This window comes from Lepus europaeus, chromosome X (genome assembly GCF_033115175.1).
Source record: "Lepus europaeus isolate LE1 chromosome X, mLepTim1.pri, whole genome shotgun sequence".
In the NCBI taxonomy this organism is placed as follows: Eukaryota; Metazoa; Chordata; class Mammalia; order Lagomorpha; family Leporidae; genus Lepus; species Lepus europaeus.
This window is the reverse complement of record NC_084850.1, coordinates 90,546,882-90,559,177: the sequence shown is the minus strand read 5'-3', so window position 1 is coordinate 90,559,177 and position 12,296 is coordinate 90,546,882. Positions and strand designations below refer to the sequence as shown.

The window sequence follows — 12,296 nt, the reverse complement described above, 5'->3', positions numbered from 1 at the left end:
TCTCTCTCTCTCTCACTGTCTATAACTCTACCTGTCCAAAAAAAAAAAAAAAAAAAGAAAGAAACCTGAGATTTCAGGGGCTTGCCAGTAATCATCATGCCACTGCTATGCTAGATGGACTCTGGGTTGCCCCAGGCAAACTGAATTGTACAGTGGCAGTAAAAGAGAGCTTCATGCACGTTTAAACCTGAATTCTTAAGGGCTTTTTGAGCAGAATTGCACAGGGCCACCAGAATTTTCCTTACAAAGTCCCTAGCCTCTCATTACTCAAAGTATAATCTGAGGCCCAACGGCATCAGCATCAACTTGGGAACTTGTTAGGAAGACAAGATCTACTGTTTCCAAATCTGTGTCCAGGTGGTCATTTTTCTAAAGAATATATGCAGATGGGAGCAAATGCTGTGACGCAGTAGGTTAATCCTTAGCCTGCGATGCCGGCATCCCATATGGGTGCCAGTTCTAGTCCCAGCAGCTCCACTTCTGATACACCTCTCTGCTGTGGCCTGGGAAAGCAGTGGAAGATGGCCCAAGTCCTTGGGCCCCTGCACTCGCATGGGAGAACCAGAGGAAACTCCTGGTTCCTGGCTTCGGATCAGCTCAGCTCCAGCCGTTGTGGCCAATTGGGGAGTGAACCAGTGGATGGAAGACCTTTTTCTCCCTCTCTTCCTCTCAATGTCTGTAGCTCTACCTCTCAAATAAATAAATAAAATCTTTAAAAAAATAGAAGATATGCAGATGGCCAGCAGGCACATGAAAACTCCTTAGCCATTACAAGAATGCAAATCAAAACCACAGTGAGGTACTATGTCACATCCACTAGTATAGAGATCATGAAAATAAAAATGGGGTCAGTGCTGTGGCATGGTGGGAAAAGCCACTGCCTGTGACACCAGCTTCCCCTAGGGGTGCTAGTTCCTGTCCCAGGTGCTCTACTTCCAATCCAGCTCTCTGCTAGTGGCCTGGATAAGAAAGCAGCAGAAGATGGCCCAAGTGTTTGGGACCCTGCCACCCAGGTGGATGAGACTTGGTAAGGCTCCTGGCTCCTGGCTTTGGCCTGGCCCGGCCCAGCCCTGGCCATTGCGGTTATCTGGGGAGTGAATGGAAGGTCTCTCTCTCTCTCTCTCTCTCTCTCTCTCTCTCTCTGTGTCTCCCTCTCTCTCTGTAACTCTGACTTTCAAACAAATAAATAAATTTTAAAAAACATAAAATTGGAAAAAAAACAAGTGTCAGCAAGATTATGGAGACATTGGTAGTCCTGTACATTGCTGGTGGGAATGCAAAATGGTTGACCCACTATGAAAAATGGTGTGGCATTCCTCTGAGAGCTCAACAGAGAGTAAGCATTTGATCCTGCAATTCCACTCCTAGGTGTGCACCCAAAAGAACTTAAAAAAAATAGTTATTCAAAGAAGTACATGTGCACATATTCACAGCAGCACTGTGTACAACAATCAAAAAATAGAAACAGCCCAAAGGTCTATCAACAGATAAATAGATACTCAGACTGTATATGCATGCAATATTCAGCCATAAAAGGAATGAATGATATACTTCAGTGTGGATGAACCTCTAAAACATTATGCTGAATGAAATAAGCCAGACACAGAAGGCCACATAGTATATGAGTCCATGTGTATGGGACATGCAGAATAGAACGATCTGTAGAAACAATATAGATTAATGGGTGTCAAGACTGGGGTGGAGAAAGGGAAATGAGGTGACGCTCTTTAAAAGGTACAGGGTTTTACTGTGGAGGGATGCATATACTTTATTTTTTAAAAATTTTAATTCTTTTTGACATATTCAATGTGGTCTGTAGATAAAATTCTAAGAACATAATACAGGGGCCCGCTCTGTGGCTTAGCGGGTAAAGCCGTGCAGCCTGTAGTGCCGGCATCCCATATGGGCTGGTTCTAGTCCTGGCTGCTCCATTTCCTATCCAGCTCTCTGCTGTGGCCTGGGAAAACAGTAGAAGATGGCCCAAGTCTTTGGGCACCTGCACTGGCATGGGAGACCCGGAAGAAGCTCCTGGCTCCTGGCTTTGGATCGGCCCAGCTCCGGCCGTTGCAGCCAATTGGAGAGTGAACCAGCGGATGGAAGACCTCTCTGTCTCTCTCTCTGCCTCTCCTATCTCTGTGTAACTCTGACTTCAGATGGGATGCTGGCACTGCAGGCTGTGGCTTTACCTGCTACATCACAGTGCCGGCCCCTCTATTTCCAGTTTTTAAGGAAATCTGCACACTGTTTTCCACAGTGGCTGCACTAATTTACATTCCCACCAGTGGTGTACAAGTGTTCCCCTTTGTCCACATCCTTGCCAGCATTTATTACTCTCTGTGTTTTGGATTTTAGCCATTCTGAGAGAGGTGAGATGATATCTCATTGTGGTTTTGATTTGATACAAATGTTTTAGAATGAGGTAAACGTGGTGTTTTTACAACATAGTGACTGTCCTAAATGCCAGCGAATATTCTTTTTTAAATTAATTTATTTATTTGAGACACAGAGAGAGGTCTTCCATCTGATGGTTCACTCCCCAAATGGCCACAATGGCCAGAGCTGGGCCGATTCGAAGCTGGGAGCCAGGAGCTTCTTCCAGGTCTCCCACGTGTGTGCAGGGACCCAAGGACTTGGGCCATCTTCCACTGCTTTCCTATGCTGTTAGCAGGGAGCTGGATCAGAATAGGAGCAGCCGGGACTTGCACTGGTGCCCATTTGGGATGCCGATGCCATAGACGGAGGCTTAACCTACTACATCACGGCACCGGCCTGAATATTCGTTTTAAAATGCTTGATTTTATATTATGTGAATTTCATCTCGATAAATTATTTTAAAAGATCCTAGGTGGCTCTCATGCATGTTAAGGTTTGTAGAGCATTGCTGTAGTAGATACTCTGTCATAGGGATTTGAAACCTTGAGAATCTTCTCACCTAGTAGGATAGAAATGACTCCCTAAAATAGAGAGGTGAGACACTAAGGTTCACATTTATTCAGAAGAATAATTACTAAGATTGGGGGACAACTTACAGAGCTGGATCTGGCAGGAACCTATTTCCGTCTAGTAGGCGTGGCAAGAGAGGAGAAACAATATGTGAAGGCACTTCAAAATGTTGGTAGAAAAAATGGAATCTGAAGGTAGTTTATTTTGGTAAAAAAATTGAAGTTTATGCATTTTTTTCATAGTATGCATTTTTCCATGAACTTTTTGAAGACCCCCCCCCCCGATATGCACGGTTTTAAAACATTGTTGTAAGAAAATAAACATCTTTTTTTTTTCTTAATAAACTTAGAGAGACAGAGAGCTCTTATCTGCTTGTTCATTCCCCAAATGTTGTACATTGGCAGGGGCTGGGCCAGGCTGAAGCTGTGAGCCTGGTCTCTAATGTGGGTGGCAGAAATCCCACTATTGAAGTCATCATTCATCACTTTTGCCTCCCAGGGTTTGCATTAGTAGGAAGCTGGAATTAGAGATGGAGTTGGGAGTCAAAGCTAGGCGCTTTGATGTGGAATGGCGGGGTTGGGGGGGATCTCCTAACTGGTGACCTCATTACTTGGCCAAATGCCTGCCCCAACTTGTCTTTTAATTTTCACTTTTCCATGAACTTTAAAAAAAAAGGTTTATATATGTATTTATTTCTTTATTTGAAAGGCAGGACATTGGGGAGAGAGGGAGAGTGAGAAAGACAGTGAGAGAGCCTCTACCTGCTGATGCACCCCCCACCCCCAAAGGCCACAATAGCTGGTGCTGGGCCAGGTTGAAACTAGGAGCCAGGAGCTCTACCCTGCTTTCCCACTTAGGTGATGGGGCCCAAGGACTTGGCCATCTTTCACTGCCTTCCCAGGCTCATTAGCAAGAATGTTGCATGGGAAGTAAAGTAGCTGGAACTTTTTTTGTTTTTTAAATAAGTAGCCGGGACTTGAACTGGCACTTTGATATGGGATGCTAGCCATCATGAGTGGCAGTTTAACCTGCTGTGCCACAATGCTGGCACCCTCGTGAACTTCTTGAAGTACCTCATATACGTAACTCAAGGTATGAAAGGCATGCCATTAATTCAGTTAATAAATATTAATCCAATAGTGAGAAAACAAAGAAGATCCCAAATGCTTGCCCACATGAAGCTATCATTGTAGTGTGAATGACAAGACATAATTTGTAAGCAAATTATATAGTATCTGAGATGATAACAAGTGCTATGGAGAAAAATAACAGAAGGAGAGATGGGGAGAAGGGTAGAGCAAATCTCAGAGGGAAAAAAAGGCATTTAGCTGCAGGAGACAGGAAGGCTTCCTGGAAGAGGTTTCATGACTCCATGAGGTAGATACGACAGGACCTATTTAACCATTTTACAGTTAGCAGAACTGAGGCTAAGAGTGAAAGCAGCAGCATAGCCCAGGGCACCCCAGTGGGTTGCTGGCAGAGCTGCAAGTCCAGTTTGGGCCTTCTGACTCAGGAGCAAGCTGATTGAGCCCTGAGCATGCCAGCCCACATGGGGCAATGATGTGACATTAAGGATGTGGAGGAAGGGAAAGTAGTGCAAACTCACAAACCCTGGGTATGTTGGAAGAGTAGGGGCTGAGGGACGCAGAGTCTGGGATCCTTGCGAGTCCCCAGGGTTCCATGTAGCCTTACTATCTATCCTATTCCATCCCTTTGTTGTCCCCCTAGTGCTCTACTGGAAAACGAGAAGAAGAAGCGTGAGATGGCAGAAAAGGAGAAGGAGAAGATTGAACGGGAGAAGGAGGAGCTGATGGAGAGGCTGAAGCAGATCGAGGAACAGACTAAGAAGGCTCAGCAAGGTGAGGCTTGGGGCCGCTTGGGGACTGGGTTTTCCCGGAGTCTGACACTCTGTGCTGGAGAGACCCTTTTCCCTGAGCTGCAGATTTCACACCAGGCAGTGCTTGTGTGACCAAAGAATAGCTGAGGGGATGGGGCAAGAAGAAAGAGTGCTCAGAATCTATTGCCAGCTGTGCCCTGCGTGGAGCATTTCTGGGAAGGGAGCTAGTGTGCCATCTTCATCTCTGTGCTCTGCACTGCCTTCTCCCCTTTCCTGTCCAGAACTGGAAGAACAGACCCGCCGGGCCATGGAACTTGAGCAGGAACGGAAGCGTGCCCAGAGCGAGGCTGAAAAGCTGGCCAAGGAGCGTCAAGAAGCCGAAGAGGCCAAGGAGGCCCTGCTACAGGCCTCTCGGGACCAGAAGAAGACCCAGGAACAGCTGGTAAACAGCAAGATGGACTGAGATTGTGGGACCTGCCCTTTCTCCCTTGTCTGCCTGCCTAATTATAGCTACCGCTGCCCACAGGGCTGACTCTCTCAGGCAGACTGCTACTCCACAGGCCTCTAGTAGATAGTTCATTCAGAAGCAAGCTGAGAAGTCACTGGCTTGGCCCAGAAACCTTGGACTCTTGGTTTCTATTCGCTTTCATAACTGCTGGGGATCTGAGCTGATGATCTGGCAGTGGCAAGGGAGGAAGAAGAGCAGTACAGAGATTCACACGGGTTTGTGTTGTATAGGCTGGCAACACAAATATAGGTTTCCTTTTCCTTACCTTTACATGTTCTCTTCCCAGTAACCCTATGAGATTAACCCCACATGGGATAATGTGTCCAGATAAGAAAATTAGGGCTCAGGGAAGGTTAAGAGACTTGCCAAACATCACACAGCTGTGGCTGAGTAAGGTTTAGAACCCATTTCTGCCTCATTTTGAAGAGCTGCTCTCCAAACTCACACACAAAACTATGTGTTCTTTGCATTTGGGGAGGATGGCACAGGCACCCATACTCTAATCACATCTTCCAAGTGTTCAGTGACCCAGAAGTTAAGAACCTGTGGCCTAACTTCCTTGAGATATGCTCTTGCCCATACTATTTGGAGTGGGAGTAGGGGGAGGCTATCATGGGAGATATGCCCACGGTGTGAGGGCAGGCAGAAGCTTTGTTCCCTTACTCACATCTGCTGGTGACACTTAAGTGTCTTTCCCATACTTATCCTAGGAAGAGTTAGTGAAGCCCTGATCATTCTAGGATAGCAGGTAAGGGTCTGCCACTTCAGACAGTGAGCCAGTTATCTCCAAAGCTTTCCTGAGCCTCCAGTTGCATCCTTGGCAATATGAGGGAGAGGATGGAGAGAGGAGAAATGATGAGGCGGGGACAGAGATGACATGCTTGTCTTCAGGAAACTTATAGTCTAGGTAGGGAGCTGTGACTTATAAGGCAGTGGTGGGTGTGGAAGATGGGAATGGAGTGGAGGGGTCTGGTAAAAAGAGCTTCCAGGACAGCAAGCAAGTGGAGCTGTAGGTTACCTACTGGTTCCCTAAGAAAACTAGGGTTGACAATGCCATGAGGAGCAGAAGGCCCAGTCGTCACAGGCTCCAATTTATCCATAGGCAATGGAGATGGCAGAACTGACAGCTCGGATCTCCCAGCTGGAAATGGCCCGGCAGAAGAAGGAGAGTGAGGCTGTGGAATGGCAGCAGAAGGTAAGACACGGTGTCCTGAATAAAGCATTATGGGAAATGGTACCACCTACATAGGTTCCAGGTCTTTCAATTCTTCAGGTTTGGGCTCCCTTCCCTCCTTCCTCGACAGCAGACATTGTGAAGGAAGGTGCTCAAGGCTTTCCTAGACAATTTCCCTTGGGAAATTGGTCCCATTGTTCCTATTTTACAGGAGAGGAAACCAAGGATTGGGCAGATGAAATGAGTTGTCCTACCTGGTACCTTCCTTCTGTCAGATTCTTCTAGACGTGCAGAGATCAGGTATCACAAGTTACCTGATGTGATTGCTGTTCCTTCTCTCCCCTTCTGTCACTGGCCAGGCCCAGATGGTACAGGAAGACTTGGAGAAGACCCGTGCTGAGTTGAAGACTGCCATGAGTACACCTCATGTGGCAGAGCCTGCTGAGAACGAACAAGATGAGCAGGATGAGAATGGGGCAGAGGCCAGTGCTGAGCTACGGGCTGATGCTATGGCCAAGGACCGCAGTGAGGAGGAACGTACCACTGAGGCAGAGAAGAATGAGCGTGTGCAGAAGCACCTAAAGGTATCCAGTCAGGGCCGAAGGGTCAAGGAGAGCACGTGTGTTGACTTACAGCTCATGACCTTCCCCTACATGGGGGGATAGGAATAGGAACCTATTCCAGAGCTATATGAAAGCCTGGGCCTTTCTCAAGTAAAAGCTTTAAGGGCAGGTACTTCTTGCTTGTTAATCAGACCATGGGCTACATCTTGCCTTTTTGGGATTCACTCTGTTCCATCTCCCACTCCCACCCCACTCACATTTTACATTCAGAAAACATCTAGCTGACAAAATTCTTACCTGAATATTTGGCATGTTGTACTTCTCTCAGGGGATAGTCATCATTAATTGACCCTGTAAGTTTGCAAGTTGTTTTTTTGGCTTTATTTTTAATTCTTATCTTACCACAGTCCTAACAGGGCTGGAAACCCTTCCCCCTGTGTGTGTGTGTGTGTGTGTGAGAGAGAGAGAGAGAGAGAGAGAGAATATAGAAGGAAAATCTGATTAAAATAAAAGGATGCTATTGATTCCTGAATGCCTTTCCTCCTTCACAGGCCCTCACTTCAGAGCTGGCCAATGCCCGTGATGAGTCCAAGAAGACAGCCAATGACATGATCCATGCTGAGAACATGCGACTCGGCCGAGACAAATACAAGACCTTGCGCCAGATCAGGCAGGGCAACACCAAGCAGCGCATTGATGAGTTTGAGTCCATGTAATGGATGCTCAGCCTCTAGGGACCCCTCCTCCCTCCTTCCTTGCCTCTACTCCTACACCCTCGCCTAACTCACACTGTGCTGGAGCCACTAACTAGAGCAGCCCTGGAGTTATGCCAAGCATTCAGTGCAGCCATGGGACCAAACCTAACTCTTCAGCCCCCATTCATTTCCGTGGGCAAATGGCCCACTGTGGTGCCAATGGGACCTGCTTTCCCTTCTCTGTCCAACTTAATCTAGATCACTAGAATAGACCAGTTCCCCAGCTCAGAGGCACCTCCCACTTGATCTGACAACCCCCCTCTCCCACCACACACACACTTGCTGTTATGGGAGTGAAGTGTGGAGTAGGTTGAAAGCTAGCCTCCCTTCCCACCCCACCACTGTCTTCCACTTCCAGGTCCTGTGATTTGTAGGGTTGGAATGTCACAGGGTTTAGGGAAGGAGGCAGGGCCCTGACTATCTGCAGTAAGATGTCAACTGACCTAGGATTTGGCCTCCCAAGGCCACTGCCTTTTAGAGTTATATAGGCTTTGTACTGATTGGAGGATAAAGAGATGTTCAGTCATTCTTGTTTCTACCTCCCAGATTGGGCCTGTTACAAACTCAGTCCCAATAAGCCTTGTCCCTGAGTTTAGGGACTCAGTTTCTCCCCAGGGTGGGCTGGGGGAGACAGTGCCTTCAAGAGACTTTACCATCATCCTAGAAGACCATCAGCCCTTCTGTTCAGGCAAGGCTGGGTAGGAGATCCTTCCCCAATGCCTTATGGGAGCCTAGGCCTGTCTTGAGTGAGCTCTAAGGGCAGAGGTACCCTTTGCTTATTATTCCAGGTCCCTGGTCCCTTCTCTGGATCTGTTCCTGCCTCCTTCAATCCCCAAATCCCCTCCAGCTAAAACAGAAGGGATAAGTACCCAAAAGCCCAACTAGCCTCACCCAGGACTTTTGCCAAAAAAAACAAAAAAACAAAAAAAAATGTACATACCTGGCTTCAGTATTTCCCCTGCGAGGGATGCTAGTCCACTTCCAGAGATACTTGGGTCCCAGCTCCTGTTTCACAGCCGTCCAGGCCTTGGTATGGTGAGCCCTAGAGCTTGATGCCAGTAAGCTCCATTGCAGAGCGGGTGTAAGAATCTGAGGGTGGTGAGAGAACCTGTGCTTCTGGGCTCACAGTTTACTCAACCCTCTCAGGTGCCCAACAGCCCCTTCCCTTCACCCCTCTCCTAGGTGGTCACTTGGGCTCTGCCTCTGTTTGACAAACCTCTGACCCAGGTCTTGCCACCATCTGTGCTGTTCCATGGAGCTATAAACCAGAGAGCTGCTGGGGATTCTGGCCTGATCCCTTGGCACTACCCCACCCCTTGCTCTCAACCTTGGAGTAGCCTCCACCTCCTCCTCTCTGTCTCATGAATGCTCTTTTTCTTTCCCACCAGTATTATATATATTCTAGTGATATCTAACTCAGTATTGATTTCTGCCTTTTTTGCTAATGCACCATTAGAAGCTATTAGTCTTGGGGCAGGATCATTTTGGCCTCATTCCTTTACCACCCCCCCAACACACCTGGGAAGCATATACTATATTATAAAGGATATTTTGCCAGAAATGTTCATGTAAGGAGCTTTCAGTATTAGTGATGTTACCTGTCACTATAGGTCATACAATCAATTCTTCAAGTACTTGGTATCCGGTTTTATTTTTCCTATTTGCCTTCTCCCCAGGGTTTAGTCCTTCCATGCAGTGCCCCTAGCCCAGAGCCTCCCTTGATAATCCCTCTCTTGCCTGACCTTGGGGAGTCTTGTGTGCATTGCTGTGAATTATATTGACACTCACTTGGTAATATGCCCTATATTGACTAAATTCAAACCTGTAATTGTGGGACAATCTAGCTGCCTCAATGGGCAGTAACCCACCCCCAGGGAGGCTGGGGAGAAAGGTTAGATTTTGTATTCAGGTTTTTTGTGTGTATTTTTTGGGTTTTTTTAAAAAATGTTTTTTGGAGGGGTTTATGCTCAACCCATGTTCTATTTCAGTGCCAATAAAATTTAGGAAGACATCGTTGTGACTCATTTTTTTGTGGAATTAGTGGCTGCCTATACTTCAGTGTAATTCAAACTCTGTAGACCACCTTTCCATCCTTGATTTTAGCACAATATGAGCCCATATTGGGCTTTTTTTTTTGACAGGCAGAGTGGACAGTGAGAGAGAGACAGAGAGAAAGGTCTTCCTTTTGCCGTTGGTTCACCCTCCAATGGCCGGCCGCGGTAGGCACGCTGCGGCCGGAGCACCGCGCTGTTCCGATGGCAGGAGCCAGGTGCTTCTCCTGGTCTCCCATGGGGTGCAGGGCCCAAGCACTTGGGCCATCCTCCACTGCACTCCCTGGCCACAGCAGAGAGCTGGCCTGGAAGAGGGGCAACCGGGACAGGATCGGTGCCCCGACCGGGACTAGAACCCGGTGTGCCGGCGCCGCAAGGCAGAGGATTAGCCTAGTGAGCCGCAGCGCCGGCCCATATTGGGCTTTGCCCTCCAGAACTATGAGGCAGTATATCGTGTTTCAAGCCACTGTGACATTGCTCTCCATGGATGCTGTGGCATGGAAGGTTAAGCTTCCAGCTGCGATGCCAGCATCCCATGTGGTTGGCTGTTAGAGACCTGGCTGCTCCACTTTCTATCCAGCTCCCTGCTAATGTGCCTGGCAAGACAGCAGAAAATTGCCCAAGTCCTTGGGCCCCTGAACCCCCACATGGGAGACCTAGAAGAAGCTCTGGGCTTCTGGCTTTTGCCTAACCCAGCCCCTTCCATTGCAGCCCTTGGGGGAGTGAAGTAGCAGATAGATCTTTCTCTCTCTGTGTGTGACTCTGCCTCTCAAATAAGAAAATAAATCTAAAAAAAATTCCATTTCTGAACTGACAATGTTCTAAAACTGGAGATCAGAATAGATTAGTATTTGCCACAGTTAAGGAAGAAGGCAGCAGGTAGAGGCTGTGAGAAATGTGTGTCTGTAAGAGAAAGAGAGCAACATGATGGACCCTCGTGGTGATAGACTGTCTGCTGACTGTATCAGTGTGTTTCTGTTGTATTATTGTATGATAATTAATAAGATGTTACTACTGGAAGAACCCAAGTGAAAGGTACATAGGATCTCTCTGGACTATTTCTTCAAAGTGCATGTGAATCTACAATGATCTCAAACATTTCTTAAAAGGCTTTAATTTAAGAATAAGAGGTGAAAGTGCTTCTGGGTGTATAAGTAAGAGCAAAGAGTGCTTGTGTCTGCTCAAAGAAACGGTAATATTTTTAATAGTTTCAATCTGGAAACAACCCAAACGTCTATCAACAAGGATTCTGAATGGATGAAACTGTGATATATTAATATAATGATGAATTGCTCAGCACTAGAAAGAAATGCACTGCTGATGCATTTAACAATATGGATGGGGGCCGGCGCTGTGGTGTTAGCAGGTAGAGCTGCTGCCTGAGGTGCTGGCATTCCATATGAGTGCCAGTTCAAGTCCTGGCTGCTCCACTTCCGATCTAACCTCTGCTATGGCCTGGGAAAGCAGTGGGAGATGGCCCAAGCCTTTGGGCTGCTGCATCCACGTGGGAGACCTGGAAGAAACTCCTGGCTCCCGGCTTTGGATCAGTGCAGCTCTGGCCATTGCAGCCATCTGGGGAGTGAATCAGCAGATGGAAGACCTCTCTCTCTGCCTTTCAAATAAATAAATAAATAGATAGATAAATAAATAAAATGGGGGAAACAATATGGATTAATCTCACGGACATCATGTTATGTAAAAATAACCAAAACAAAGCAGAACATACTATATAATTCCATTTCTATTTAGTTCTAAAGCAGGTAGTTGGAGCTATAAAAGGGATTGACTGGAAAGAGGCACAAGGAAACTCTCTGGGGCCATGGAAATACTCTTGGTCTGGGTGGTGGTTACAGGGTATGTTTACAACATGTAAAAAAATCAAGTCATAAAGTTGTATGTAAATTAAAAATCATTTTTTAAATAAAAAAGGAGAGTTTCCTCAGTTCAAAAGTTTGAAAGTATGGAAAAACCCTGGTCACCTTGTAGGCACCTGAAGACAGATTGCTGGGCTCCTTTCGGAGTCTGATTCAGAAATGGAGGCTGAGAATTTGCATTTATGCTAAGTTCCCAAGCGGTGCTGAAGCTGCTGATCCACCGTTTTAGTGTCTAGAGTAGACCAGCACTGGTACAGATTGAGTCCCAGAGAAAAGAGGGACTTGCCCAAAGTCACACAAGCTATAGGGAAACACGGGCCTATAACTTGCTTCCTGACTATTTTTCCTGGAATTTCAAAGCCTGGAGCAGGCCTTCCCTAATTTTCCAAACCTATCTTTACCTCCATCCCAAGAGTAGGGCTCCTTTGCCTGCTTTCCTAAAGCCCTTAATGATATCAGGGCAGGAAGGGACCACAAAGACTATTGGACCCAAGCTTTCTCCACCTTTTATAGAGTGGGAAACTGAGGTCCAAGAGTCCAAGTGACTTGTTCACAGAGTGGCAAGACTAGGCCTTGTACTATCTCCTGACT

At 46.9% G+C, this 12,296-nt stretch overlaps 1 protein-coding gene across 1 annotated transcript in view; it reads left to right on the top strand.

Annotated features, from left to right (window-relative positions):
- Positions 1 to 9,791, top strand: part of MSN (moesin) — a 77,654-nt gene extending 67,863 nt beyond the window's left edge. The window contains exons 9-13 of the mRNA XM_062184411.1: positions 4,672 to 4,802; positions 5,062 to 5,222; positions 6,391 to 6,483; positions 6,822 to 7,046; positions 7,577 to 9,791. Of these exons, the coding sequence (XP_062040395.1) occupies positions 4,672 to 4,802; positions 5,062 to 5,222; positions 6,391 to 6,483; positions 6,822 to 7,046; positions 7,577 to 7,741 (775 nt within the window). The 3' untranslated portion in view covers positions 7,742 to 9,791. The remainder of the gene's footprint in view (positions 1 to 4,671; positions 4,803 to 5,061; positions 5,223 to 6,390; positions 6,484 to 6,821; positions 7,047 to 7,576) is intronic.
- The last annotated feature ends 2,505 nt before the right edge of the window (positions 9,792 to 12,296 follow it).